At 43.8% G+C, this 26,441-nt stretch overlaps 1 protein-coding gene and 1 long non-coding RNA gene across 3 annotated transcripts in view; one reads left to right on the forward strand and one right to left on the reverse strand.

Annotated features, from left to right (window-relative positions):
• Window positions 1-20,281, forward strand: part of FLT3 (fms related receptor tyrosine kinase 3) — a 49,291-nt gene extending 29,010 nt beyond the window's left edge. For both annotated transcript variants that reach the window (XM_064409122.1, XM_064409123.1), the window contains exons 10-25: window positions 1,443-1,608; window positions 5,577-5,683; window positions 6,894-7,005; window positions 8,575-8,753; window positions 10,002-10,114; window positions 10,213-10,345; window positions 10,435-10,539; window positions 12,155-12,265; window positions 14,141-14,294; window positions 14,640-14,767; window positions 15,128-15,252; window positions 15,606-15,728; window positions 16,373-16,484; window positions 16,568-16,667; window positions 17,960-18,065; window positions 18,732-20,281. In XM_064409122.1, the coding sequence (XP_064265192.1) occupies window positions 1,443-1,608; window positions 5,577-5,683; window positions 6,894-7,005; window positions 8,575-8,753; window positions 10,002-10,114; window positions 10,213-10,345; window positions 10,435-10,539; window positions 12,155-12,265; window positions 14,141-14,294; window positions 14,640-14,767; window positions 15,128-15,252; window positions 15,606-15,728; window positions 16,373-16,484; window positions 16,568-16,667; window positions 17,960-18,065; window positions 18,732-18,866 (2,009 nt within the window). In that variant the 3' untranslated portion in view covers window positions 18,867-20,281. The remainder of the gene's footprint in view (window positions 1-1,442; window positions 1,609-5,576; window positions 5,684-6,893; window positions 7,006-8,574; window positions 8,754-10,001; window positions 10,115-10,212; window positions 10,346-10,434; window positions 10,540-12,154; window positions 12,266-14,140; window positions 14,295-14,639; window positions 14,768-15,127; window positions 15,253-15,605; window positions 15,729-16,372; window positions 16,485-16,567; window positions 16,668-17,959; window positions 18,066-18,731) is intronic.
• A 660-nt stretch (window positions 20,282-20,941) lies between these two features.
• LOC135295502 (uncharacterized) lies at window positions 20,942-23,738 on the reverse strand. The gene is made up of 3 exons (XR_010357624.1): window positions 22,283-23,738; window positions 21,826-21,911; window positions 20,942-21,092 (listed from the first exon to the last, which is right to left on the reverse strand). It is a non-coding gene; the product is annotated as an uncharacterized LOC135295502 (long non-coding RNA).
• Between the last annotated feature and the right edge of the window lie 2,703 nt (window positions 23,739-26,441).

The raw sequence follows: 26,441 nt of genomic DNA on the forward strand, positions 1-26,441 counted from the left end.
CCTGCCAAAAATAATAAACCAAGAAATAATGTGCCATTTTCTTTCTCCTCCAATAAAGAACTACTTTTTTTTTTTCTCAGTTCTTTTCCAGATAAATGGCATACACCGCTCCAAGGTCCTTATATGCTCTCTGGAAAAAGCCTTTACTCTTGGCTGGTTGTGTTGTTAACAATACATCAGAGATGATATTCTGCCTGGCAGGATGAAGACCAAAATACAAAGTCTCCATGTGTAAAATCAATAAGCCTTTAATATCAAAAAATAAGACAGTACTCATGAAAGCAATAGTTTCTTGTTTTGAAATACTGACATGTTTGTGGTTTTTATGGGAGTTTCCAGGTATTAAGCAGACTAAAACAGATAAAACATACCAAACAGAGTATAGGGTTACAATCACAAAAAAAAAAAAATACTCAAAAGGAAAAAACAGGTCCAGCAATATTTTTGTGGTGTAGTTTTTCACCATGTAGCCGATTAAATAATACCACAAGTTTTCCAGAGGTTGTACAGTCCTTGGAGATACCTAAACCAAGCAGGAAAAGGGTCTGAGCAACCTCATCTAGCTGGACCTGCTCTGGGCAGGAGTTTGACTACATATCTCTTCCAATGTATATGGTTCTGTGATCTTTATAGAATTGATCCTAGCACCACTGGTGTCTTCAGGACAGCCTCCCCCCCAAACATGTCTGCTGTTCAGTCTCTTTGGGCAGGATTCATTCCAAGCCATGAGACATCCAGTGCCAGCTATGACTTTGGTTCCTTCATCAGTCAGTGTCAAGAAACAGTATTTCCAGAAGTTGTTCAGTACATCTTTGTCATCTTCTGCTTTAGGACGGGATACATTGGAATATGCCTTTTTCATTCCACTGAGTTTATCAGACGTTCAAACAAGTAAGGTTAGGTGGATCACAGAGCTTTTGACATCTCCACTAGGCAAAAAAAAATCCCACCCTAGCAGGGCAAATACCAGCAGCATATGGTTCATGGACCTCTGAAAAACATTTTTCCATGTTGCTGTCATCTTGCATTAAATATGTTTAATTTAAATGGAGAAATAAAGGATCAGCTACAAGACTCATTTGCAAAATCTTCAGCTTATTTCAGGGAAGGAGAATGGTTATGATGGTGGCGATTATGATGGTTTTGTTCCTGTAGAAAGAAAGGCAGGATTTGCAGCTCTTAACACCTGGAATACACACCCAAACCAAACTAAATAATGACATTGTTGGCCCTGTGACTCTGTTAGACTGAAGAGAAATGCCAGACCATTTTGGAAGTGCTCTGGTCTGACCAAATATGCAACTTCATCAGGCTCAAATCATTTGTCTGCAGCTGAACACAGTGACAATATTTCAGTACTATTTTGAAGAGGTTAAAATGTCTTCATTAAAGTCCAGCCTTTCTAATACATATTTTCTTTCTTTTTTTTTTTTTTTCTCCAGAAAAGGGATTTATAAATATAACTGACTCGAAAGAAGATTTTGAAATCGGTGAGGAAGAGTTTTGCTTTGAAGTTAACTTTAGAGCATATCCTCCAGTTAGATGCATGTGGCTATATTCCAATAAAACATTTCCATGTATACAAAGTTACAGTGTGGATGGACACAGGTATTTGAATATTTTGTAATAATTTAATATAGTACTGTTTCTACTTTATGTCTCATTTGGACCATTTACTGTTGATGTTTTGTACTATCTTTGTGTTTTTAAAATATGAATGGGCCACATGGTGAGACTGTTAACAAAAGGCACTCAAACAAAAGTTTGGCTTTGAACAACAGTTTGCACAGATAACTTGTAGAATCACTTTATTCTCTGTTTAAAATAAACCCTTTGCTAAGTTAAGCATCCAGCAACTCTTTGGTTTATATGCATTTTGCCATTCCCCTTCTCTCTAACATAAGTTCTGAGTTACAGATCTGTTACAGTTTTCATTCTGGATCACAAGTTCTGCATGTTCCCAGTTTCTCATCCTGTTGTTGATGATGTTCCCAGTGTCTTTCAAAGAGCTCAGACCAAGTCCAGGGTGCTGTAGTTCCCAGGCCTCTGCTAGGTCTGCTGGCCTGTGCCTGTGTCACAGAAACATGCCGTTCTGCTCGTTCCCCAGGTCATGGATTCTTCCGCTGCTGCAGCAAAACATGTTTTGAATAAACCTGTTGGTTATCTACCTTTTCTGTTATTTCCTACAATGGACTTCTGGCACGAATCCTGTTTAAGGCTAATGTTTTCTCCATTCCCTAGGCTCTCTAATTTCTTGATAACATTATCTAATTTCCTTCAGGGTTTCTTTCAGAGTAGTCCCATGGCTTTGCAGGTAACAGCTTTTACTCACCTCAATGAAAGTAAAGCCATGCTGCTCTTTTCAAGTTTTTACATTAAAAGTGGCAGGCTGTAGGCAGGAACTAATGCAGCTACTCTGATTCCTTCTCATATTCTTAAAACCTCTGTCAACATCTGCACAAAGCTGTATCAAAGCTTTGATTACATTTTTTATTATTTCTTTCTATAGTATTTTGGTACCTTTGATTTTATCCACTAGCTTGTCAAGTTATCTTTGCAACAGACTGGCCTTTTCATCTGCATCAGGTTGTGTATTGGTGTCAGACCTCAGTGAAGTTCAGAGACAGCTCAGTTCAGGTTAGCAAATTGTCATCTGCTGGCAATGGCCACAGGAACTCTGTCCCTGCTGATAAAGTGAGGGCTGTCAGCAAACTTTGATAGCACCGGGTGGGTGTTGGTGACTAATCTGCAATGCCTGACATGGGCTTGGCAGAACTGTGCCTTGTGACAGGACTGATTTTGGAAACGAGGTCTCAGGGGACAGCCAGGAGCATTTGCTCATCCTTGTCCAATCGGTACCTCCCTCCAGCTGATAACACGGGGTTGATTTGCTTTGCAGCTGACACACACCCCTCCTCACTGCTTGTACCAGCAGGACTCAACTTGGCTTGGATGATTGACGGTGGGTGTAAATTCAACCCACAGATAAGAATTAGGTGCTACAGACTGTGCCAACAATAATTATTACATTGTGAACTTTTGAAATAGTTTAGGCAGCTGTCATTAGTCAGTAAGGTGCAACTGCTGGCCTGGGATTTATGAGTCACTTCAGAGCCATCGCTGCACAAAGCAGCAGTTGCTGAGTGCTGATCACCACCTGCTGGATGGGGGAAAGGCCAGCCTCTGTCCCTGTGTCCAGGCTGGCTCAGCCACAGGCACAAGCCACAGCCACCAAGCATTGATGGGGCATGGCCTGGTGGCTTCTTCAGACAGATAACTCGGCCGTTTGTCTGACAGCGCTGTTGGATGAACGGGATTTTTAATGTTTATTTTGGGTAGTTATTCTTAGCATTTATTTGCATCCTATTTATTTCATGGAAAATAAAATAGAGGGGAAAACACTTGAATGTGCTGATTATTTCATCTGACAAGTACATTCTCTTGTGCAGACATCCCTCACAATGATCCAATTTTGGCTGAATACAAGCACAGGATAGACATGTCTCACCTGAGGACAAAGAGTAGGGGTACATCTTTCATTCAGTTTGAAGCACGCAGAAGCAGCAAGGGGTAGGGAAATCAAGAGATTCTGCCTGCAAGCTACTGTGGCCTTCCAGATTTCAATGTGATTTTAAAGCAGAAGGATTCTCAAAGCAGCACAAAAAAGTTCGTCACATATCTAAACACATTGTGAGTCTCACTTTGCATGTTCTAGTTGATTTCTGTGTAATCCTGTCTCTCAGCACTTCTACTTTGTTCCTTTCATATCCTTTTTCATTTCCTGTTTTTATTCTTTTAATTTTTGCCAGTCTCTTGTAAAATTATTCCTTCAGATAAAAGATCATATTACATTTTAATAATTAACACTGTACTTTTCTTCAGCCTTTTATTTCAAAACCCAGTGATCCATCTCTCCTGTCAGTATGCTTACAGACATTCCAGACATTTTCAAACATTCCTTCAGAATTTCCATTTTCTATTTGCTTTTGTGAGCTCTCTGTTTCAGCACTGCTGATTTTCACTTCCCCCCTAAGAGCTAATGACTTTTCATATGTTGTCTGTTAAATTTATAGTACTTAGCTCACATCCCCATATATTTTCAGGTATTGAAAATACTGTGGTAATTTTTTTCCTGATTATTTAATTAGGATATAATCCTTCCAACCTGGGATTTCAAAAGCAACTGATTATTTCTGTTTGGTCCTTTTTTTTTTTTTTCCTGTCTTCAGTATCTTTTTTGAGGCAGCTTAAAAGGGTTCTGACTTTAAAAAAATCCATGAGTTTGGAGACATCATTAAGGCCATTTCAGATTAAGACATTCAAAAGTCAATAACTATATGAAAGTGCGGCCTTAATCAAAAGATAAAATTGCCAGTGGCTTCAAGGGGAGTTTTCCTGCTTTAGAATTTCAAGGTGATACTTGGTGCTTTTGTATGTATCTTGCTTAAGGAGAAATATCCCAATTTCAGTTCTCAAGACTGATATCATTACTGCTTTCTCCTACTTTGCATATTGCTAATATGAGCTATCTGAGTTGGGTTTTTTTTCTTCTCTCTTCAAACTCCCTGATGTTCCTGCTTGCCTTTATCACTAAAACAGAGTTGGGGACCTACAACATGGTTGCCACTGAATTGTCAGCAGAAACATCTATACCCAAATTGTCAGCAGCTACACCTGAGGCATTTTCTTAGGATGCTTTTCTAATGCTCATGAACTGCATTATCTGCTATTCAAAGCTGACAATTGTCCTACAGCACTAACCTGGTTGGAAACACAGAAACAGGATACCATCACTATAAAATGGCATATTTCCTTCTCCCTGCCTCATCCCATGTCCCATACACCAGTGACACAACAGGACAGTCAGGCATGAATCTTTAATTCTCTGCAGCTCTTTGTTGTTAGTTTCTGCCCAGAGACTTGTTAGACCCCTCCTGGCCATCTCCATTGTCACAAGCTGTCTCCTGCTTGGTTTGGGTATTGGTTTTCTGCCACCCACTGGCTCAAAGGCCATAGGGATTAGAAAAAGGCTGGTTTTTTCCTGCAGAACGACCTTGAGGGTTGGTGTTTCATCTCATTGACAAGGAACTTATGATGATGATGATGATGGCTTTCCTGAGTCTATGTGAGATCTTTTCATTTGGAGATATTTGTCTCATGTTCCTCCCTGCTATTGTTGTTTCCTAACACAATCTATCACATCAGCTGGAAACTCCCATCTAAGCTCCTCGGAGAGAAGAAAGTTTGATCCTTTGCTGGTCTTAGCAGATGTGCCTGGGTGTGTCTTGTCTTCCAATGAATTAGTAACAAAATCACAGCTTGACAGCCAACATGCACTCCAGGAAGAGTGAGAGAAAAAATGCAGAATTAAATCAATACTGCAGGGAAAAAAATATCTTCTCACCAGCATAGTTAGATTCTGGGTTTTATGTTCTCTAAGCAAAAATAATTTCCTTTGTATTTTTCATGAGAAGATGCAGAATTGTTTCAAGCCTATATGTGAGTTTTGACTGCCTTTGAAATATTTTTCAAGTCAATATTTTGTCCTTTTCCCTTTTTTTTACTTTGTTCCACAGCATTTCATCAAAGTTCTGCAACCATCAGCACCAGTCTGGGATATATGTATTTTATGCTGAAAATGATGATACAGTTGCAACTAAAAAATTCACTCTGTATGTGAGAAGTAAGTAACAAAAACTATTGCTGAAGATTTGGCAAAGTCTGGGATTTTATCACTGGTATAAATTGAGCTATTATGGTTTTTTTTTATTGGTATTCCCTATTTCATTTACATAGATTTATTGTTTAAAATGGATGATCAAAAAGCAAAAACATGATTCTCTTCACACTGCATCACACTGCTGAAATCCAGGCACTGGGCCAGAGAAAGACACTGGATGCTTGTGGGTTGTATTTCTTGTGTCAGTTAGGGATGGAGAACAGAGAAAGGAGGAGAAAGTTAATTCCTTTTCTTCCCTTTAGTCTACCATAAACAGAATATGAGGTATCAGTTGCACATTGAGAAAAATGAATGCTTCTTAAGAAAATTACAAGCCTAGGAACTCAGTAAATTATTCTATCTCTACAAAGCTGGAACATATGTGACTGCTGCAGAAACCACATGAGATACAGAGTTGGGAGGAAACCCTTATCCCCATTAGGAATTAGCTTTCTATGCCACGTTTATGACATTTTTTCCCTAATGGCATTTATGAGTTAATGCAGTTAGTGTGGACACCCTCCGGTGTGTAACTGGTGTGTTTGGGCTGCAGAGCCTCAAACACCCCTGCCCACAATTCACACACATGCAGTCTTGACCAATGCTCTCAATCATCTCAGTTCTGCCACGTGACTGCAGCATCTCTCCCTTGCTCCAGGTCTGGGGGGTCTATTTGTGATATATAATTTATACAAGGGTCTTCTGTGCACATTTTGCACGAGTTGGACACCCAGAACCTCAGTGCCAGGGCAGTCCTAGGGCCAGCTGCTTAGTCCGAGTCACAAAAGCAGAAGTCAAGACTGCTAATTTTGGCTCTGCCATTGCTTTGGTCTGGCTGTGCCCGTACAGAGAAGTGGCTGCTCCCCTTGCCTTGCCACACTGCCATCCACAAAACCAAGGGAGGAGGAGGACTGTGAGCTACACCCAGCTCTCACTGTCAGATGAAGTTTTTTATTTTGAAAGCAGAAGCAGACCTTGATCTCAGCAGATATAACATTGTCACATAAGTGTGCGGGGTTTTGTCACTTGAAGTGCTGACAGAAATTGTCTTACAGAATCAGAGAATTGTTTAGGTTGAAAAAGATCGTTGAGAATATAGATTCCAACCATTAACCCAGCACTCCCCAGTATACCACTAAGCCATGTCCTTAAGCCTTGTGTTGCCTTATTGCAGGAAAGCCCAAAATAAGGATGCAGCTGTTGTTCAAGCAGATCTCCTGTGTTGCTGAAGGTTACCCTGCCTCATCCTGGGTTTGGAGGAACTGTCTTGAACTGAACTCATCCAAGTAAACAACTTTCTTTCTTTTTATTCATTGCAAAGAGTATCTGAGCTATCCTTGATTAAATGAAGACCAGCCTGTAACAAACTAAATGTAAAATGCACACTTCACTATGTGCATTTAACTGATTGCCCTACTCCAGGGGAACCAGATCACCAAAATTAGGGGAAGTTTTCCCTTTTTTTTATTGCCATCAAATGAAGTCTATAAAGATGTGTATCTTGGGCTCTTTACACCAAAATAGACCCCACTGGGTTTATATCAACAGTTAAGGGGTAACAAAGTTCAATCTAAGTTTTTCTCTTAGCCTATCAAAGTTATAGGGATTTAGGGAATGCATTGGTTAATAGAGGCTTGATTAACTGGGTAAGCTTTGGTTAAAAGACCTGTTATGGTGACTTGTTACCAAAACCACTAAGTCAGTGAGCATGTTTCCAGTGAAGTTAGTAAGAGTATTTCCAGTAAAGTTAGTAAGAGTGTCTCCATTTCCTCTATTTATTTAGGGGAATGAATCAGGCTCTAAAATTTTTAAAAATGCTTAAACAGCTTTGACCTGATCTGTGAACTCTGCAATTTTTATTTTAGATATGCCAAGAAACTAATAATCCCATGGTGCAGAAGAATACTAAGACAAATTTTCCTTTGTAAGATTGTGGATAAACTCTAAAGTATTTAATTTAGCTAGACATAAAAAAATACCTTGACTTTTTTTTACCCATACCTCTTAAAAGGCTTCCTTACATCAATCTGTGCAGAAATGGAAGAGGAAAAAAAAACATGCAGAGAGTGGGTTTAAAACGATCCTTAAATCATCTTTCTGGGAAGAAAATGCTGTGACACATCTTTTCTGAGGAACTTCCTAATGTAGAAGCTAGTGCTATGAGTAGAGCTGAATAAATTTCTCTTATCTCCTAATTTATTTATGTAGAGAGTAAATTAGACACTAAGTTGATAAATGATAGAAAAGCTAGAAGACAAAATTATTATGTGGACCACCTTTCCCTCAAGTGTCAAGTTCCCTCTTTCTACATATCAGGCCTTAAATAAGTCATCAATACTCTCTATCTGGGTGGATGGAGGCTCTCCATCATGAGTGAAACTTCATGGCTGAAGTGACATGCCTTCAGGGAAAGGAGTTAGAGCTTGTGCTCTGGGTTCATATTACATTTATAGTTTTAGCAGTGCCTCATTTGCAGCTGCTCAGTGCTTTGAATGTTTTGAGGCAAATATGAAACCAGTGGGAATAGATGAGGTATGGGGGGTGGTGTCAGTTGTGAAACTGATGGAGGTTCCAGAGTTCAGGGGCTGCAAGTACCCTGCCAAGGCAGTGGTGGAGAGTGGCAGTGAGCCCAGTGTAGGAGGTAGTTCAGTCCCAGCTAACGCTGCCATGTCCATCACCAAAAATGAGACTGGTAAGTGACCAGAGGTCTCACTCTATCGCTCACAAAACACAAGCCCTTTCCTTTCTTCTCTTCCAACACAGACATAAGACATGTTTTGAAACTTCCCACCTTCTCCCCTGGCAAATGTCACTAAAAAAGCTAAAAATCAAAACTGGTCTGCTTCCTTTTTCAGCTGCACAGAGGAAATCACAGAGGGGATTCAGAACTTCTTGCCAGAGAGGAGATCCCTGGGGTCATGGATTTCAAGCAGTACTTTATATGTAAAGGAGACAGCAACAACCTTCTCAGTGGAGTGCTGTGCAAACAATTCAGCTGGTTCAGCCTGTGAAAAGAGTTTCATTAACCTGTCAGGTACCACAAGCCTGTGTTTTAGCACGGGTTTTCTCAACTAAAGCTGGCATGGTAGAACCTACAATACTTTTTATCTGGCTAAATGGCTGACTGTACAATGGCATTGCAGGTAAAACACAAGCTCTGTATATACACAGTATCAGAAATGGTGGGTGAATGGGAGACAAAATTCTCTTTTCTCTAGGCCCAAAGCAGAAGCCTCCCTCATTAAAATAAAGAGAAAAAAAAAATAGGATGTGCAGGATGGAGGCATGACAATGCTTGAGGCTGATTCCTTATTTTACTTTAGTCATCCCGACATGAAATCTGGAAGAATCATGTTTGGCAAGAGCTAAAGGCCCTTTGGTAGCTGGTGGCATGTGCTGTCCCTTGCTGCTTTCCCTGTGGTGCTGCCAGAAATGCCCATGGGGGCTCTCCTCACCCCATGGAGGTCACTGCACACCCAAGCAAGATCATGGCTGAGCCAACAGACCCACTGAAGGGTCAATCCCTGTCTGGAAAGCAGGAGTACTGGGAAAGCGACCTTCTTAAACTGCTGTAGGCAAATGACAGAAGGTTAAGTCCTGGTTAGGCAGTCTCTCTTCTTGTCAAGGGAATCACAGATTATTTCCTCATTGGACCAGAAAGTCAGTGTGCTTATTTGCACTGTGTACTTGTAACACCATATGTATTCCATAGAGAAAAATATTTCAGTTAGAGGGAACATGCTGTGGCACCAGGAATTGCTTTGAAACACCAAGGTATTTGCAGTACAGGGATTTCCTTTGTCCTGATGGACAAGCTTTTGACTACAGTGGACAGAAGTTGTGACCACTGTCAGAGTTTGAGTATTCAGGTTGAAATTAGAATAGAAAGTAGTCATAATACTTACATTTTTAGAAACAACCAAAATGTGAGGGTAGTCTCTTGTTTGCATGCTCATCTACCAATCAACACTTTATTCCTGTTTATACTTGCTAAATTCAATTCAAGGGTCACAGCAATACCTCCATGCATTTAGGTTTATTAATGGATATAGGTCTTTTTTCCCCTTTTTATTTTTTTAATGAAAATAGATGTCAGAATTACCCAGAACTTAATGCCCACTGGTCATCTTGCTTTGCATAAGGCTGCATCTCACTCCCCATGCAGAGGAGGCTCGGGTGTGAGAGGGCTGCAGACTGCCATAGCTGACCGTGGGCTCTCCTTGCATTTTCAGCTGTACACACAAACTCTGTTCCAGTGGGTAGTAATATGTGTCTTTTAAAGTTGCAGGAGCTGTTTCTTCACCCCTGGACAATGCTGCATTCTATGTCTCCGTTGGATTTTTTCTCCTCTTGATCGCTTTTTTATTTGTATTCATTTTTCTTAAATACAAAAAGGTAAAAGCAAACATAAATACCTGGCCACCCTTCTTTTGTTTTTACCAGGCTGTTTCTTCTCTAAGACTTATTTCATCGTGTGTTTTTTTCTTCCAAAGCAATTCAGATATGAAAGCCAGTGGCAAATGATACAGATGATAGGGCCATCAGATAATGAATACATCTACGTCGACTTCAGAGAATTTGAATATGATATAAAATGGGAATTTCCCAGGGAAAATCTGGAATTTGGTGAGCAATCTATAAGGTAAATCTCAATACTGGAGCAGTAGTCTGTGTTGTACCAGCAGAAAATAATACTGGAATTTTGTGTCTTGTAGGACAGGTGCTTGGTTCTGGGGCCTTTGGGAAAGTAGTGACTGCCACAGCTTATGGAATTAACAATGCAGGAGATTCAGTCCAGGTGGCAGTCAAAATGCTAAAAGGTATGATCAACTCTGGTGCCTTCCACAAGCGGTGATGTATTCTACTATCTCCAAAGTAGAAGAGGCATTAGAAATCCCCCTTATACAGAAAACTTTCAGCAGTTACACACCACAAATGCTTGGCTTCAAAATCCTTTCAAAGTGCTTTCAAATCCCTGTTTCAGTTTGGAAAGGTATTGCTGAAGGGCCTTCATCCCACAACACATTGCATTTTGCCTTACACACTACAGAAGGTCTGTGTTGTGTGGGGAAGTAGGGAACCTCTAAAGAGAAGAAATGCAGATCTCCAGTGCAGATTATCCTAGTGGTTATACTGGTGACTATGACCCTCGGTGTAAGGCCCCTTTTTCTTGTAGTGCTGTCCCAAAGCCTTTGTCTGCTGCGTCTCACCTAGCTTGTTTCCTAAACTTCTGGCACAATTTCCTATAGTCTTTTTCTTGATAATGACACAAAAGAGTTTCTTTCCATCCCTCCTTACGAATAAGGATACTAAACCTCGAATACTCCTTTCTGCTATGGTCTGGCCTCTCTCCAAGCTGTCATGGCTCCTGATAAAATCAGAGTCCAGGAGCAAGCCTCCCTGGAAGAAAGCAGAGGAGGGCTGCCTCACTGTGTCCCAGCTAAACACAGCCCTGTTCACAGAATGGTGGAGTACTTTACACTGGATAAGATCTCTGGGATCACTGAGTCCAACTATTAACCATCACTGTCAAGTCCACCACTACACCATAACCCTCAGTGACACATCTTTTAAATACATTCGGGGATGGCGACTCCACCACTTCCCTGGGCAGCCTCTTCCAGTGCTCAACAGCCCATTGAAGCATATAGATGAAAACATTTTTTTGAATATCCAATCTAATCCTCTCCTGGCACAAACTGAAGCATTTCCCCTCATCCTTTGACTTGTTACTTGGGAAAAGAGACGGGCATCCACCTCACCCACCTTTTGTTATATATTGGAATGAGCTTCACATTGATACCAGCACCCTGCCCACCTATGTGCCCACACAGCCCCTTCCTGCCAGCACTGCCTTTCAGGTTTTCATCCCCCATTTCCACATAAGCATCAGGTTTATGCTTCCTTGGCCCACTCCGTTGTGGTTGTCTTTGTGGAAGCTTGACTTGACCATTTTGGTTTACGTAACAAATTCACTGAAGTCGTGAGCACCAAATGCTCGCTGACAAACAAGATTAAAGCTATTACTGAAACACAGGGTGGCCTTCTCAGCTGTTGGATTGCAGCTGGTTGTGTGTCATGTGGCTGCCATTTTTCTCTCTTAACATTTCTCTGCCACAGGCTTGTCTGCCATTTTTTCTGTGCTTGGGAACACTTTAATATATTGCTGTCATTCCTTGCCAGCCCAAGAATGACAAATGTTGACATTTAATGACTGCTTTCCCAAGCTCTCAAATGATCTGCTCTCACACACAAATATCGTTTCCACCTTTGACTAAATCTTTTTATACTTTGGAAAGGTTTTTTTAGGATTCCCAAATGTACTGTCGGTCCAATAAATTTGAGGTGAAGATTTGCATGTGACAAAGCATCACAACCATTTAAATTTTCATTTCTTTGCCAGAGATTTCTAAATCTGTATTATTGCTTTTACAGAAAAACCTGATGCTTCAGAAAAAGATGCTCTAATGTCTGAGCTGAAAATGATGACTCACATTGGAAGCCATGAAAATATTGTGAACCTACTTGGAGCTTGTACTCTGTCAGGTAAATTGAAATTGTGGAAAAATACCAATTAAAACCACCAGAATAATGAGGACTAATTTTGCTGCTCTGTGCTGGCCCAAAATAAGATGAAGGTGAACTGAAAGCAAATTTAAGGGCATGCACGTGTACAGAAAAGGGTCATTTCTGATTATACTGGCAGGAAGTGATACAACAGTCCTTCTGTAGAATAGGATTTCCTGTTATGGTGGTGACGGCACTGGTATGAGCCAGTTTATTAAGTGAAAAGGAAAAATGTATCTGGTGTCAGGGACTTCTGTAAACACATGATTATGTTCACATGGGAAATTATAGTTTTTTATAATTCATGTAGCTCACCAATGAATGGATAAAAATAGCTAAAAGATAGACAGGAAACAAGAGAAACTGAAAAATAACAGGGGTAGGAGGGACACAGAAAAAAAAGAATGAGAGAAGTAAATAATGGAAAGAGGGACCACCTTTTAAAAGACCAAATGTAAAAACAAAACTGAAGAATGAAAAAAAATAAGCAAAGGTGGGCTAAGATGAAAGTAGCAAGGTATTATCAATGAATAACTATTGTGTGACTCGTGTTATAATTGAGATAATTTACACAGCTATTCTTGTCCAAAGAACTGCTTCTCTGGCCAGTCCAATGGTGAACAAGAGTGGATGAAGAGAGGCTAAAGAGCAGATCAGCTTGGGAAATGCCAGGGTTTCACCCAGTGCGGATCCATATCACGAACTGGAACACCTGACACTGAAAAACTTGACAGATTTTCCATCGTGGCTATTTATTTAGTCAGAATGACCAAACAGAACAGTTAACTTTTGTTCCCTCAGTTTACATCAGCGGCAATACTGTCAGGCACAGAGGTGAGGGGCAAGAGGAAGCAGAGAAATAGATTGTTTTTAGTAGCTTTAGATGATTTAAAAATACTGCCACTGCCTTCTGGCACAGTGGGAAGGATGTGATGGTGCAGGCAGGAGAGCTGCAGGGAAAACCTGCTTAATCTGGTAGGTAGGGCAGGAACACTTCCAGCCTTAGCCAAGTGCCATTCTCAGAAGAATTTACATGGTTCTCAAGACTTTCCCATCCATCCTCTGAGAGACTTTACAGCTTTTTTCAGCGTGCTCTACCTTGCTTGACAGGGGACTTCTGACAGAAATATCCACGAATTCATGGTCAGTCTTTCTGGGCCAGAAGTGGTGGTGGCAGAGTGAGGCTTTGCAGAGTGAGGTGTGACCACTCTGAGCTCCTGCTGGCTGGTCATGGCTTCTATCCAAACCTGCCTGGGTCAGGAATTGGATGTATTTTTCCTTTCTTGAGAAAGTGTCCTGACCAGTGCTCTACTTAAGACACCTCCCCTTGCTAGGGATATCCTTTGTTTAGGTTCCCTCAGCAAAGTGCTCTTGGGTTTCAGGTGGTCTTCTTGGGGAAAAATAAAAAGGATCTTTCCAGAGCTTGAAGGTTGCACAGATAGGCAGAAGGATGTAGGTCAAAGAGTACAAATTCACAACACCCAGATAATTAGTAGGAGTCATCTTCTGCTTGAACCCTGCATGGCTTAGAAAATATCCTGCATCCTTATTGCCTGTACTGTCCTCCCCATTGTCATTGGATGGACAAGGATTTTTGTTTCTATAAGGGATTTTCAACACAGTTTGAGAGATGCACCACAAGGACAAAGTTACACAGACTTTCCAAGGGACATTATAGTCAGTAAACAAATTCTCATTAAGTGCCTATCAGTGCAGCTTATCTACCTGGGAATGAAAGATGCTTGGGATGTTTTAACACAGATTAATCCTGAGAGAAAATGAAGCAGCATTGGGGCTTTAATGGGGAGGGTGCTATAAATAGCAGAAGGCTATTTACATTTCCAACTATTTCAGGACCAATCTACTTGATATTTGAATACTGTTGCTATGGTGACCTTCTGAACTACTTGAGGAGCAAGAGAGAAAAGTTTCACTGGACACTGACAGATATTTTTGAACAACAAAACTTCAGCTTTTACCACAATATCCACCAGGACCAAAACTCCAGGTAAAAAATTTAGTAACAGTTTGATTCTTTTAAAAACTGCTATTGTTTTTTAAGCTGCATTCTCACCTGTGATGTACACTGGTGAAATGATTGAATTCTTGAGAATGTGCCTTCATATACTTTAATAAGCAATGCCTTAGGAGGAACTGAGATTTGATTGTCCTCTTGGAGACTGCAGAAGACAAACAACCTCTTGTTTCTCTTCCCAGTTTTGAGAAGAGTCATGTTTGTATCCAGGTCTTTAGTAGTTGTAACTGTTCATGTTTTTCACTGCAAAAGAGTTTATGTGTAGAAGATTATGTGACACACTGTGTGAAACCTTTGAAAATGTGTTGCCTGCTCCAGGACAGGGACTCACCTGAAGTACAGTGTGAACACAGCTCTGTGCAGAGGGGATGAATTTGAAACCATGCAAAGTCAAAACATAAACGTGACACTGGGATCAAATGGGATTGTGCTGTTTTCTGAGAAAGGTAAGAGATTAATTGATTATATCTTCAGGAATGCTCTTTTACTGTATTTTTGTATTATTGATATGACCAGACTAGATTCCATGACAAAAGAGGCCTCTTCAGTCCTGGCAGGAATTTTGCTGGCAGAGAATTCAACAACACTTGAGATCAGAGGTTTATGTTTCTGCTCATGCTATACATAGTATTTGAATATGAAAATACTTGCCTTTATTTTGTATCTGAGTAAAGGATAAAAAAGATGGATGCTCTTTGTGATGCTGCTCTTGTAGGGAGCCTGTGAGAATCCTTTACAACAGTCAGTGGAATTAATCAAAGTGAGGAAGTCCATGGAAAACTCATACTTCTGATTATTTTTTACAGATCAAATTAAGGATGCAGGCACACAGGTGGATGAAGAAGAGGATTTTAATGTGCTCACTTTTGAAGACCTTCTCTGCTTCTCTTATCAAGTTGCCAAAGGAATGGAATTTCTTGAGTCCAAATCGGTACGGTGAAGGGTAGCAAATTTTTCAGATAGAAAAGATGCTAAAAATAGGTCAGTTTATAAAAGGCAGGTTGAGGAACAGAGCCACTCAGTGGCAAGCTTGAACTACACCTCCTTCTCTGGTTTAACAGCGAAGACTGGGTTGCAGTTTTAGGCAGCACCCTGAGTAAGAAGGAACAGCACGGCACGTTTGTGCCTGCTCTGGCCCTGTCTCCTTGCCAGCAGCCAGGGAGTGTCCAGTTTGGCCATTCCCCAAACTGCTGGAGTGGAAGAAGGTTCAAACTCAGAGGGCAGGGAATTGTCCACCACTGATACCAAATGCTGCTGAGTGTTAATCCTTCCTTTCCTTCTAAGTGCATTCACAGAGACCTCGCTGCCCGGAACATACTGGTGACCCATGGGAAAGTGGTGAAAATATGTGACTTTGGCCTTGCCAGAGATGTAATGAATGACTCCAACTACATTGTCAGGGGCAATGTAAGTTCATGAGGGCTCTCTGGTTTTCATACCATTGTAAGAACTATAAGGAACTAAGAAAGAAAAGTTTTAATTTTTTTAATTCCTTGCTAGCTTTGTGCATATCTGTGTGGGCAATGCAGAAATCTCAGGTTTTCCTGCCCTTGGCAAAAGCAAATTCTTAGATTATAATTAAACTAACCAAGCTGGTTCTGTAAATGAGATGGTACCCATGCTCTTTCTAAAGCACCCATTGATGGAAGCACTGGGAGTTGTTTACTGTTGTGGGCAATAACAGCGTAGGACAACAGCACATGTGTGGGGGTGTGCCAGATCCTCTGGCTTTATGAAGAAGTACAGCATGGACATCTCCATCTGGGCCACTCTGTGCTTGAAGTAAGAGGAAGGAAGGTGGCTCTTCCAGGATTGAGCCCATCTCTTCCTTAAATGATCATCTAAAATGGATGAGATGAACTGGCTCTCTAGAAGTGCCGGTTTTTCTCTGCAATGGGAATGTCCAGGGATTGCTGACAGAGACATAGCTTTGCACACAGCAAACATGAATCCATCATGCTGGCAGTGAGAAGCACAGTGAGTCACCTAGAAAGCCTCTGTCACTGCCTGGGTCACAGCATGACCTGGCCTCCATGCCCCTGTCTGCACAGGCTCGACTGCCGGTCAAATGGATGGCTCCCGAAAGCTTGTTCGAGAGGACATACACCATGAAGAGTGATGTCTGGTCCTATGGAATACTGCTCTGGGAAATATTCTCCTTGGGTATGTTTTACAGTGGGACAAAAGAGCGCTGGTTGGTTTTGGCAGCTTCTGAATTAACACATATTCTCCTATAATTTCCACAGGTGTAAATCCTTACCCCGGTATTCAGGTTGACACAAATTTCTACAAATTAATACAAAGTGGATTTAAAATGGACCAACCATATTATGCTACAAAAGACGTGTAAGTGTACTTCCAAGTGATCCACAGCATGAAAATTTGTGCTTACTAGTCACTGTTTGAATGACCTTTTATTTATTGTACACTAGCTCTTACCCAAAATTAGTTGCAAAACATGAGATCTTCCTCTAAATCTAACAAAGACTGCCTGATCCTGCAGGTTTTGTTCTAAAGCAGAAGTGATCAACACTAGAGGTTATGTGCATTTGACAGGACTAATTTATTATATTTATTTAGTTGTGCCTTTTTTCCCAAGGGAACTTCTTATTCTCAGGCCACAGATATTTTCCGCTTTTTTTCTTCTTTTGCTTTTCTCTTTTTTCTTTTCTTTCCTTTTATTTTTTCCCCCAAAAGCTATGTTTTCTATATTGACTAAATTTTTGGTGGGTTCTTTCCTAAACTTTATTATTTAATCAAGCTTTACCAGGCTTGTTTCAGTTCCAGGTGGCTAGGGATACTCTTAGATAAAAAGCCTGCTAAGGAAGAGTTGGGGGAAGCTAATTTTGTGCTCTCATCATAATTTTCAACCTGTGCCTCTGTGCCTGGGTGGACTCTGCCTAGAGGTGGGCCCCAGGGAACAAGAGAAGAGAAGAGAATTTTGAGGTCTGGAACATGGAGGAAAGGGAAGGACTTTGGCTGAGCTCTCCTGGCAGAGGTTGCATAGATGCTCTAGGGAAAGAGTGCCTTGCTATGACACTGCACTGTTCTTATCCTCACCACATAAAGGCTGTAATGACATTAAAAGTACAGGGGAATCTGACAGATTAACCCATGAAAGATTGCTGTGGGGGTTTGAATATCAGGGAGCCTGTTGTCCTGGTGACTTTGCAAGGGACTTTAGCAGTCAGGCACAGCACTGATGCCTGATGAGGCTGCAATATTTCTAAGGTGGTGTTTAAATTTCAGAAAGATTTTTTTGATGTCAAATTACATTAAAAGACTTTTTGTGTGAAAAGTTTACTTAAGATTACATAGTCCACAAGGAGCAGGTTTAGTCCCTATGGCATTGTCTTCCTAACATTTTCTCTATGGAAGCTGGAAAACAAACATTGCGCTATTATGCGTCATACCACAATGAAGATTTTACTAAGGACTCTGATTAAATCACTATAAGACCATTTCACCTTTTATCTTGCTGCTTCTTTTCCTCTGATGCAACACTGTAATTCTGGCCTCTTTATATAAAAACATTCTGATTCCCATGATTCCCCATTCAAGTCCTACAACCCCACGTAGTCACTTACAGAGAGTCCAAGGGCTAACGTGTTTTCTGTGCCATGTCTTTCCTTCTGCAGCTATTGCATGATGCAGTCCTGTTGGGCTCTTGACTCCAGGAAAAGACCCTCTTTTTCTTACCTGGTCTCCTCTCTGGCCTGTCAGCTGGCTGAGGCAGAAGGAGCAGTAAGTAAATACAGTGAGATGAACAATGTGAACAATGTCTGGGTTCAGGTTTGGGTTTTTGCGGGGTTTATATGTAGTTCCACAGATCATGATGAGCTGAGGGATAGCCTCCTGCTTTCTACTGAAGTACACAACTCTATTATGGATACATTGCCCATGGATCCATTTAAGAGCTTGGGGCGTATTTCTCTGCCATCAGAAAGAATCCTGACCTTCCTGATGCGGATTTTCTTCCTCCCACTGCCTGCACTGGGACTCTGGAAAGCTGAAGTCTCTCAGCCTGTGCTGAGGGAATGGGCTGCCTTGTGCAGCAGCCAGTGCAGTCAAGTTTGGTGATGCTGCTAGCTGCCATGGGAGGGGAGCTGAGCCTGGGCCAGGGGGTCTCATGAGGGATCACCACACCATGTCCTCACAGATAGAATGCTGCATGTCGTTCTCAAAGGTCAAAGTAATAAAGATGATCTGAGGAAGTCCTGCTATATCCATACCAGATGTTTATCTCCTCTTCAGGGAGGATAAACAATTCCTTTCCAAATTACCAATTCCTACTTGGGTATCCACTCTAGACTAAATACATCAGTGCCTGCTTCATGGGGAGAAGAGCAGTTTTCCAAATACAATAAATAATAACAGAAGATAACTTTTATTTCCTCTTCCCAATTCTAGGTTTACCATAATACAAAGAAAAACCTTGCTACACACCATTCCAGCATTAAAACTAAACCTCGTGTAAGCAGGGATGAGGAAATTTTGCTGTCACCAGTTGTGCTCCAGCATGAAGACCCTCAAGTCGAAAAATAATCCGAGTTGTGGATTTGATCTCAGTATTGTCATAAACTGTGTAGGATAAGTGTTTTTTATCAGCTCTAAGAAAAGAAATTTTTATCAACTTCTGCACTGTTTGAGTTTCTTGTGGACCAGTCTATATTTACGTGACTTTTTGAGAAGAAGGTGTAATTCATTTGTTTGAATTCAGCAAACATTTGCTATTTTTGCTGCCTCTCTCCAGCTGAATATCTCTTTTCCTGGTGCTATGTAAATAGCACCCAATCAACATATTGAATTATATGGTTCTTGCTACATTGCAAGTAAATATGAGAGAATCCACAGTAATTTTAGTCAATGTTTACAAGCATTGACTATGCAGCTAAAGAGAGCTGCTGTGATTTCCAGAAGTGCTATTCATATCTTCATCTCCAGATGTCAGGGAGTGTTGAGAAAAAAAAAAAACAAACACTGGAGTCACCAATTTTAGATGTCCAAATTTTATAGTTCCATCAGTCTTGTTTTACAAGGAGCTCTTAATTCAATTGAGTGTAACTGTCTTACCCTGAACATCTCAGTGGTTGTGAAGTATGGGTGATGGGTGTTCAGGTGAGCTCATTTTATCAAGATTTAGTTACTCATGTGGCCTCTACTCAGTCAGGCTACATTCTGCAACTGCTGATCAGAGATAGGCACTGACAGGAGGGATTCCTTTCTACATAAAATAAGCATCTAAAGTAACCAGGAGGAGTGATATTTGGAGATAACCTTCTACCTCCCTGGTCTGGAAAATCCAGGTGGCAGTCTCCAGTTGGAAATCTCACTTCAGCTGAGTTACAGCTAATTCCATTCATGGGGCTTTGTGTGTTTTAATAGCAAATTAAAAAATGTTTAATTTTGAAGACATTACATTCTGTAATTTAGGAGTGTGCTATCATCACTCTAAATCCACAGAATTCAGCCTGGGTGTATGAACACTGCTGCACTAAAATGAAGCTATGCCTCTTTAACTTTCTCACGGACTCTCAGGACAATACCTAGAGGCTTGATGTATTTTCAGTATACTTTGAAAGACAGCTATTTTCACTATGAGGTTTAGGAATTTCTAAATGCAACTTTCATCATGACTAATAGGATACATTTGTCTACATCACAGTGGATCAAGATGAGAATATATTGGTTAATAGTTTTTTTCTCTTTTACATTTTACAAGGTGCTATGTTCAGTTAGAATTTTTCAGAGGCGTGTCTTATAAAATAATAACTGTTTGCATAGAATATGATGCTATCACAGAAATTGAGCTGCTCTTTACTAACACTGTCTGAAAACAATGTTGTAATACGGTGATTATGATTTGTATATTTTTGTTAATGTTATTGATAATTATCAATGAATCATCAATTATCAATGAATCAGATACAAACTGCTGAAGAGCAATTTTGAGATATTTAGACAGAAATAAATTTTTACATCACATTGTCTGGAAAACTTATATTATTTTTAACATATCCATAACAGTTTGAAAGTGTTCATCTGCAAGATGTCACTGTTCTACACTGATAGCACACAGCCTGCAGTAGCTGGACAGTGGGAGTTAAGCATCTTGTGAAGACAGGAGTCTTCAGCCTTCAAATTTAGAGGAACCTAATGCTGAACTGGTCACTTCCAAGCCTGGCTGGCCCTAGAAACTAAGCAGATGTGAACTTGGCTCAAAGAGGAGCAGATGGGAATCCCATGTACTTAAAAACAGGCCAGGGAGTTGTGTCACATGTTTATCCACAAGACTTGAAAAGAACTGGACATAGCTCATCTGGCCCCATCATCACTACTGAGCTGAGACTTGGGAATATAAAGGCAAATAGAAAACCTTGGAGCAAGTCCAGCTTCTCATGATTCACACATGAAAAGCAGCTCAGGCAACACAGCACTCCATGAGGAAGAGCAATCGGGAGAAAGACCTTCTGAAGGTGTGGGAAGTTGTGCCTCTGCTTCTACACACAGAGGAGATGGATGGAACAAAGCTACAGGAGGTACTGAGTGGAAAATAGTTTATTTTAGGACATTTTCTTTCCAGGATGCTTCCCACACAACTTAGCAAAGTGGTGGTCCATTATGAGGTTTGTGCAGAGGCACAGACAGTGCTGGATAGGGATCAGTTTAATGATCTTTGAAGGGAAATGCCCACATTTCTCTCATTTGGATCCGGACCTCTAATCTGTGCCTCCAGAAGCACGTTGTCAGGAGAAAGTGATGAATTGCCCCCTGTAGTGAGTGGAGAGGGTTAAGCTTGTTTGAAGACCTCCAGCAGAGATGCCTTTAGTCTAAGGTGGATGCCTTAAGTTAGTCACAGACTGACAAAGATCCACTAATCAATAATCCGGGAAGAAGAGCCGTAGAAGGATGGAGGTTAATTAAAAGCGCTGAAGGGCGAAGGACATTTGAGCTCCCCCTCGCAACAGTAACAGAAATAAGAAGAAAGATAATTCGACAGCCCAAGCTGAAAGGCAGGATGGCGCTGGGGAATCTGCCCTGATTTCCTTTCCCCTCTGCCTGCAGGAGCGCTCCTCGGAGCGGGCAGCCGTGTCCCGGGGAGCTCCCCGCGGGATGCCGGGCACGGGCGGTCTGCTCCTCCGCCGCAGCCGGCGCTAGATGGAGCTCCGCCACCGCGGCTCCCGGCGGCACTGCGGGAACGCCGGAGCGGGGACACGGAGCGGGGACACGGAGCGGGGACACGGAGCGGGGACACGGAGCAGGGACTCGGGCCGGCCGCTGTGTCCGGACCGGAGCTACAGGAGGCCCGGAGAGTAGGGCTCGGTCCCCCACGCCCCTCAGGGCGATTTCCCAAACAACAAAATAACCATAGGGACCAAAACGGTGAAAGACCCTTCTCTGTCCCAATCGAAACTGGAGGTGCTTCTCCAACACCTCATGCTTTTGGGTTTGGGATACCTGGGATGGGCTCTGTGGGGACCTTCTGAGAGAAGTTGGGACTAACCATGTGTTAAAGCAGAAGAGAAGAGCAGAAGTGACCCTGTCATGCATGCTAGCAGTGGCTTTCAGTCCACGTGGTCGTGGAGGACTCTGAAAGGCAATGAAGAAATCCAAGGTCACAGTTACTCCAGAGCTATTTGCAGCCAGGTTTTAAGAGTCAGAACTTCTGCCGGAAATTATTTCAGAGGCAAAAAATCAAAGTATACTAAAGATGAGTGGATCCCATGGAGCTGTATGCATCAAATCTCAGCCCCCTTCTCCCAGACACAGAATCAGATTAAGTGCTCAGGGCGCAGACTTCCCATTCTGCCACCTTCACTCCCACATCTACAGCTAATTAATTAGATAATGTAAAGAAAAATAGCTTTTAAAAAAATTAAAATGACCTACCCAGATCTGTGATTGAGAAGGCCTCAAATGACTTCAGAAAGAGATGGAACCTGAGCCCAGCTCCTTCTCACCCTTGGTGAGCATCCCAGCACTATGGAATGGCCCAGCAGGAGTTCTTCCAGGCAGGTTGTCTGAGACCTGGGCTAGATTCATGCTTCCTGAAATGCTTTGTAATGAGATAAAAATGCAGCTGCTTAGGACAGGGATCCTGCCTAATAGGTCACTGACAGATTAAAATTTACATGTTTAAGGCTGTGCCAGAAAACTGAGTAACACTCCTTGAAGAAGTGTGGGTGCCCTGGGGCACAATCTGGTTCAGATCTCAGCTGAGAAGGAATTCTGAAGACCTGTTTGTGGAGACAGGTGGAAAAGTGGTGGTGCTCCTGTAGTTGCCTCCACAGAGGCACATAAAGACTGGTGTGAGATCCAGTTCATTTAAACACTGCTTAGCTGGGATGAAAACACACAGGAGATCCTGACAGTGACCCACTCCTGCTGCCATGGATTGCCTGCACTTACTCACGACCCTTTGCTCCATAGCTAAGCTTTGACACTTAGCTTTGGCTGCCAAGAGAAGCCTCTTTCCAGGTACAGTAGGGTTCCTCTCCCTCCTTCCTTTATGCATCCACCGGCTAAGAAAACCCAGAAATTACTTCTAATGAAGCCCTCCAGCTCCACCAGTGCCATGACTGTCCTGTCTACAGGAGAGGCTTGGAGAATTCAGATCATAAAAACAAAGAGATGCCTAGCTCAAGTTTCCAAAATACTTCTCTTGGAGAAGTAACTACGTGATGTGTACTGGGTTCTCCTTTGGAAAAGCCTCCTGTGTGCAGGGTTGCCCTGGGTGAGGAGGGGCTGTGAAGATAAATTGACAAAGGGCTGGGCTGGTCCCTGGGAGCTGAGTCATGGAGGAGAGCCTGGGGCAGGGGAGTGTGGGCCACAGCTGGGAAGCTGGCTCTGGGTCTACCTGGCCCTGCCTTCAGCTCCCTTTGGGGCTTCTTTTCAGACCAGAAACAAAATGTAGTGACATTCCTTTTCCCTCTCAGAAACTAGAATAAAATAACTGGGAGCAAATGTGAGACGATGGAGAGGAGTCAGGTACCAATTTCTCCTTGGAGCCAGAAGAACTAAAGTTTTGGGTCGGAGGGTAAAGGTTTGTTGGGGGAGAAAGCTGAATCTCTTCTGCCTTCCTACAGCCCCATTGCAAGGAAAGGTCCCACGTGGAGCCTTGGCCTGCTCCCTGCCAGGCCAAAGTGCTTGGCACTTCTCTGCTTTGGGCTCCTTCATTTGCTATCATGAAATATTATCCAAAAAGCACCATGGCCCTTCAGGGATGTGTGCAATTATGGTCTTACAAACAGCAAACCCTCTATGTGGGTCAGCAACACCCTGTGCCTCTGCTCACTGAAGGGGTTTGTAGGATTGGGTTTGCCATGGAGCACAAGGCTGAGGGAGACAGTGGTATGGGGCAACCAGCCCATAGCCTCTTGCCATGGAAGGGCCTGGAGCAGAGGGAATGGTGGAGAAAAACGGGCAAGACTAGCATGTGTGGTGGAGATGGAGACAACACACCCAAGGGGCATGCATCGCCTCCCTGCTAGGGTGTCAGAGCTGGGAGATGCAGATTGATCAGTGAGGAAGGCAGTGAGGGCATCAGCCTTCAGACTGGGACACCGGGGGACAACCTCTGCCTGGGTGTCCCGTGCCGGCCGTGCCTCGCCCGGGGCAGATCACAGCGGCCCTGCGTGCTGCGGGGAGCGTCCGGGTGGGCGGGGGGTGTCCCTGGGGGGCAGGGCGAGCCCTGGGCTCCCCTCCCGTGAGACGGAGCGAGGGAGCGCTCCCGCCCGACCGCGCCGTCCTGCGGGTGCGCGCTGCCGGTGACTCACGGCTCCCGTGACCGGAGCGGGATCCGGCTGTCCCGGGAGGGACATGCCAGCAGGGACCGGGCACAAGCGCTCTGCGGGCAGCCCGGGCGCCCTGGTGCGGCCTTCTTCCTCTGTGACATTTAAAAAAGATAACAGAGTAAGGTAAAGTCAAGTAAAGAAAGTTAATAGAATAAAATCCAGCCAAGGCTATTTCCTTGGTCAGCAGAGGTGTGCCAGCAACTGGATCTGAGAGGCTGGGGACGCCTTTTCTTCCTTCCTCTCTGTTTACGTTCCTGTTTCCTGAAGGAGAACAGGGCCATGAGAGCTCAGGCCTGGCAGCACCTGTGCGAAGAGGCAGGGCTGGCCGGGGCCGCGGGGCCGGCCCGTGGCGGTGCTGGTACCGACGGCTGTGCCCGGCCAGGCACCAGGTGCCACCTTCACTCCCCGCCTGCTCCTTCCCGGCAACGCGAACCCGCTCGGCAGCGAGCGCTCAGCATCTAACCCCCTCCCAGAGGCATGTGCTTAAACAAGACGAGTATCAACCCCACGATAAAAGTATTGGGTTATTCTGCAATGTAATCTACATCAAAGCCTCGGGGGCTGCCGGCTTGAAAAGATCCAAGATGTTTTCTAAGTCCTTATCATGTCTGTGCTTAGGGGGAGTCATAAATTCCACAGGTCGGACTAACTAACACACGATTCCTCCTTCCCTTCTCTTCTCTCTCCATGGCCGCCAAAGGGCTTTCAAGCGGGCTTTTTTTTTTTTTTTCTTTACCTTGTAAACAACGCTCCCGGTTCCGTGTCGTTAAGGTGGAGGGAGACGGAAAGATGCCCCGCACCCCACCCCGAGATTCTCCTAAATCACAGAAAAAGGAGTTCCACCACAAAGCAAAGAAAGAAAGGAAGAAATAAAGACGGTGAATCCGCATCCGCACAGGGGTCCCGCCGAGTGGGAGCAGTCTGTGGAGAAGGGATCGCGGGTGCTGCGCAGCACTCGGCCCTTCCCGGGATTACGGGACAGGAGTCCTCGGGCTGTGCTGCTGGCCCCATTATCCCCTGTCCGCACCAGCCCCGTGGCCCGAGGCGACAGTGATGGCCGGCCCGAGGCGCGGTGTCGCTCCGGTTCCGAGCAGCGCCTGCCCGGGCCCGAGGGCAGCAGCGCCCCGCACCCGGCGCTCCCCTGCTGCCGTGCCCTGCCCTGACTCCCCCCGGAAAAATGTCGGAATTATTTTTTCAGATCAAGAAGTAAGGTTGAGGCTGAAGGAGGAGGACGGGGAGCCCAGCGTCTGCCCAGGAGGCAGCCCAGGGTGAAACAGCCCTACGGGGAGGATATCGAGGTGAACGCGAAGGGGAAGATATTTCCCTGCGAACGGTGTCCCCCATCAGGCACTTGTCAGCTTGAGAGGCGTTAGGTCGCAGTTCCCCGCTCAGGATCTAACGAAATAAAAAATAAATAAATAAATAAATAAATAAATAAATAAATTTTAAAAAAAAAACGGAGGAAGCAAAGAGGGAGAGATCAGGCCTTCGGCCAGGCTCCGGTGTGGGGGTCTGGTCCCAGGGTCCGTACTCCTCTCCCGGATCTGCAGCTCTGGGCCGGAGCGGGCGGGGAAACCCGAGACGAAAGCGGAGAGGGAGCGGGCAGAACGGAGGGGAGAAAAAGCGTGAAACCCGGCCGAGAGATATATCCTCTGTCAGCAACCTCCTTGAGAAGCCCGATAGCTGGATAGGGCCGGAGGGGGGACAAATCCTGTGCCATCAAAACGAAATGAAGCCCGAAGGGCCGCAAAGGCATCTAGGAGGGGATCGGGATCCCTCTTTTTTTTAAGACAAGAGTGTCCCGGGGCAGCGCGTCTCCATGCCCAGCAGCTGCCGTGGGTCGGGTCCGGGGGGAGCAGCTGCGCGGCGGAGGATGCTTGGAAGCATTTACCCGCGGGGGAAGCGGGAATCGTCCCCATCTCGCCGCCGACCCCGGCTAGGGTACGGCTGGTGGGGCCCGGTCTTCCCAAGTGCTCCCCGTAGTGGGGGGCACCTGGGATCACTGTCGGAACGGCAAAGTAGCGGAGCGGCGCTCTGGCTGCCATTCCAGCCGTCGCCGAGCTGCCTCGGAGCCTTGTCCCGTTCCTTCACCGGAGCCCCGAGACTCTCACTTGATCCCGCGGCCAACGCCCCCCGGCCCTGTCAGCTCGGGCTGGCGCCGGGTCTCACCCCAAAAAGCTGCCAGGGATTCACTGATGGAGGCTTAGACACCGAATCGGGTTGTTTCGGGGTTGATCAGGGTTGGAGTGCGTTTTATTACAATATGTCCAGAGTTTTGTCGTTTTAATGGCCCTTTCTCGGTTTATGGCATCATCAAATTCACATC

The sequence above is a fragment of the Passer domesticus genome, chromosome 2 (assembly GCF_036417665.1).
Source record: "Passer domesticus isolate bPasDom1 chromosome 2, bPasDom1.hap1, whole genome shotgun sequence".
NCBI classification, from domain to species: Eukaryota; Metazoa; Chordata; class Aves; order Passeriformes; family Passeridae; genus Passer; species Passer domesticus.